Consider the following 4,010-nt stretch of genomic DNA (forward strand, 5'->3'; position numbering starts at 1 on the left):
GGGGTCCCCCCCACCCCTAGTACTTACCATCTGGAGTCAGCTGCTGTTCCCTGCTGCAGCCACCGGGGATTGCTCGAATCATCAAAACTCTCCAAATCTTTGCTGAAGATTCAGAGACATTTGAATAGTTTTGAACCTTTGAATTGAAGCAGGGGACCAATTTAGATTCAGAGATTCAGCCACCGAATCGAGCTGAATCTCCTCCGATTTGAATTGCCACCCGAAGCTTCACACAGCCCTAGAGCATAGCACCCGAAGCATTTCATCTTATTTACTATAAGTATGGACACAGTCACTAGTGCAGTACAGAATTGGGGAACAGCATACAACCTGTTGAATCAGTGATGAAATTCCATACTATTCCTAGAGACGGATGTTCTTGGAGAGCTCTAATTCAAGCAATCCTCGGTCAGCTGTTATTTAGGTCAGCTAGCATGGTTGTGTACTTTGTTTTTTTTTCTTTTATAAGCAAATATCACTGCCACATTATACACTGCCTGCTATTGACTGAAATATCTGCAATGTCTTTCCAGAGAGTAAAACACACAGACCCAGTTTTATCTTTTCTTGCTGCTGAATGTAACTGTGTAAGCCTGAGACAAGATCGTGAAGTTATATATGAAATAAAAGCACACTACCTGATCAATGGGAAATGGAGGGAATTCAGTACTGATAAACTTACCCAAAAATTTGGAGTTACAAAACCATCCTGCAAAAGCCAGGTAAGTATTTAGAAAATATTCTGTTTATGTATTAGTAAACAGGGACAACAAACATTGTGTTTTAGGTAGCACATACTACCTTGCTTGGATAGACATTTGCAACGTAGTATGAATATGAATGTCTTAAAAGTCACTACCAGTAAGTAGCAGTTAGTTTAAACAGCTATCTCATTCAGACTGCTAGCAATTTTCTTTTATGGCATATGTATTTTGTTGCATCACTTACTTTTATCCTAAGCAATCTGTGTATTACAATTAACTGACTTGAAGCTTCAAAGTGGTTCTGTAGTAGGAACAAAATCACAGTGTAATGATACAAATGTAATCTTCCTGAAAGCATATATTTTGTTTATCTGTACCACTATTTCTAACAATCCCCTTGGCCAGCTGAACAGTCTTTATCTAAAGTTAATGAAGATGAACATGGAGCACATCTAGCATTTCACAGAAGTGCTCAGCATTATGTGGTTCCCCTGATTCCTAGTTTTGTACTCTAATCCTCTAAACTCTAATTTATCTGGATAAAAGGAGCAAATTACAAATTCCTGGGAAAACACATGGCCTTTAAATATCAAGACCTCTCTTCAGGAAAAAAGCCACTTCAGAATTCTGTGGTTCATCCGCAGGTGTCCCTATCATGGCTTCTGGCTTATTCAGAATCCAAAAGTCTTTTTTTCATTCTATTCAGTAGTCACCCAAGAGCAGGTATAGCTCTCACTCCCTCCTGAAAAGGCAGCAATGCCCAGAGTTACCACTTCTTTTCATTTAAAGGGAAACTGGCCCTCCATTTATTTCAAGAAACTGCTTTTGCAATGTTATAGCTGAACCAAACATTAAATAATGATTTGTTTTGTATTTAACTCGCTAATGAGCAATTTGATAAATATCCTGATGCTAACTTTTGTTTTGTTTGTAGGTCCTCAAAGTATGGATACCATCAATTCCCATCTACGTGACATATGCTCTTCTTTTTCCATCGTCTTAATTCACTAAAAGTATACTAGGGTTTTGTTGCTTGAAGAACTGATTCCAGTACCTGATATGATCATCTAGTAGAAAGTCATATGTAAAGGGTGCATTCTGCTTAGCCAACTAACCACATTTGTCATAGCATGAAAATAAACAACTGCAACCTTTCCTCAAGTCATGCTCACTTCAGAAATTAATTCAACCAACAGCCTGTTTCCATTACCCATATTGCTGCAAATTGTCCATTTCCTTTTTATTTAGATATGGACTCAGATTACAAACCCAGACCTAGATTTCACAGAAAGTTTTTGAGGGAGTTCAGACCTGGCATTTCCCATAACTCCATGGAATGTTTTCTAGTTTAAGGTAATTGAATAATATTTTCCAAGTGGGCTGCAACCTCCCCAAAAAAATAAAAAAAAGACCCCCCCCCCCCCCCCCCCCCAAACCCCAAAATGGGGAAAAAAAAAAAACCCCCCCCCCCCCTGCCCCCAAAGCCATAAATGGGGCTGAGCTAAGTCAGTAGTGGAACTTACTTATTTCTACCCTCCAATGCCTTTTCATCCTTGGTTTAAAAAAAAAAAAAAAAAAAAGTTTTTGTACTTTGCACGCTATTACATAGTTTACAGCCGCATTTGCTGTCTGCAAATAAGATGTCTTTAGCTCCATTCAGAATGGACAAAATAAGAAGCACCTGGGTTGAAAACCTAGTCCTACTGACGTCACTGGGATTTTTCTACTGTCTACTGTAATATCAGGATTTTGCCCTTGGTGTGAAAGCCCCACCACATGCAGATCTGCATAGAACGCCATATTTAGTAGGGCTGTGCAAAATGCCTGCAGTTTGTTTTGGTTTCAGGTTCAGCATTTCGGAGGGACAGCGTTTCATTTTGGTGTTTTGTAAGGCTGTCCGAAATGGCTGTGTTTTTGTTATGTTTCGGATTCGGTGTTTCAGAGGGACAGTGATTCATTTTGGTGTTCTGAATTGCTGTCCTATTTCGTTTCGGCTGAAACTGTTTCAGAGCTGTTGCGGAAGTTCGGCCGTGTTTCAGTCATAGGCTATAATGGGGAATTACAAAACTGCCTATAACCTTGTCATTTCTTACCTGATTTGGATGAAACTTGCAGTATTCTATCCCCTTCTGAGGCCCTGAAGTTTGCCAAGTTTCAAGGAGATAGGTGCAAGGGTTTCTGGGAAACTGCACCTCAAACTGCTGGCAAGCAAAACTTGTGACGTGTGACTTTGTGCGTGTGAAGGCGCAGCAGGGTGAAAACTGCAGGGATGGTAGCCCCTATTCTCACCCTCACAACTCCACTGCAACCAATAATCCTCAGGCCTCTCAAAGATCTTACAGGTCTGGGCTTTTCCCAGCCAGGACTGTGCAGTGGCTGGAGGTTATCAGGTGCTTCCTGCTCCAACCCGCCTTTCACCAGGAAGGTTCACCATCCTGGCATTTCATGGGGATGATGTGCCACCGGCAGTCCCACCAGGCCTCCTGACCGTGGCAGGGGGCAGTTTTAGGTCGTGCCTAGGATGATGTGGGGTCTCTTCCTCCCCATATAGCCCCAGCTTTTATACCTCCAAGTTCTTCCTGGCACAGGAGCTCAGCAGTCAGATGTTCTTTCCCTGCTGGTTGGTGAGAAACTAATCTGCTGCCTTCAGCTCCTGAGACCGGGGCATTAAATGGCTGCCCTCATTAGCACCTGTCCTGCCACATGCATAGCCCCTTGGGTGGGCATGAGAGAGGCCTGCACAAGGCCCCTACACCACTCAGGTTTTGGGCAGAGTGGTGTAGGGGTTTCTGTGCAACTGCACCTCAAACTGCTAAAAGCGAAACTTGTGTCTTGTGTGTTGTAGCTGTGTTAGTCTAAGAAAGTAGCCCAGACAAGGTTCTTTGGGTCAAGTTGATATCTTTTATTAGACCAACTGAATAGTTGGAGAAATTCTTCTTTGCAAACTTCCGGATTTAAAAACCCTTTGTCAGGATGAGGAAGCATCTAGTTCATATGTGTGTGCGCTTCTCCTGGATGGAAGGAATAGTAAAGAAGCCAGAGGCTGACATGCAATGCAGACAAGGAACCCAGCCTTTGAAAATGTAAATGGAGGTGTCACGGGGTGAAAGACAGACTTGGGGGGGGGGGGGGGGGATAGCAGGTAAAAGTGGAGAGGTACCTGCTGCTACCTAGGGAGTCAGATGTCCAGTAGGTTGTAGTATGTCCTAAATCCAATCTCTATATTGAGTTCATGAGTCTCTGTATCTAGATTCATAGATGCTAGGGTTGGAAGGGACCTCAATAGATCATCGAGTCTGACCCCCT

At 42.6% G+C, this 4,010-nt stretch overlaps 1 protein-coding gene across 1 annotated transcript in view; it reads left to right on the plus strand.

The window, feature by feature from the left end:
- The window catches only part of BTBD16 (BTB domain containing 16), a 51,218-nt gene extending 49,105 nt beyond the window's left edge, over positions 1–2,113 (plus strand). Inside the window, exons 16-17 of the mRNA XM_025205923.1 lie at positions 534–722; positions 1,639–2,113. Coding sequence (XP_025061708.1) covers positions 534–722; positions 1,639–1,707 — 258 coding nt within the window. The 3' untranslated portion in view covers positions 1,708–2,113. The remainder of the gene's footprint in view (positions 1–533; positions 723–1,638) is intronic.
- Positions 2,114–4,010: the final 1,897 nt, after the last annotated feature.

This window comes from Alligator sinensis, unplaced genomic scaffold (genome assembly GCF_000455745.1).
Source record: "Alligator sinensis unplaced genomic scaffold, ASM45574v1 scaffold28_1, whole genome shotgun sequence".
In the NCBI taxonomy this organism is placed as follows: Eukaryota; Metazoa; Chordata; order Crocodylia; family Alligatoridae; genus Alligator; species Alligator sinensis.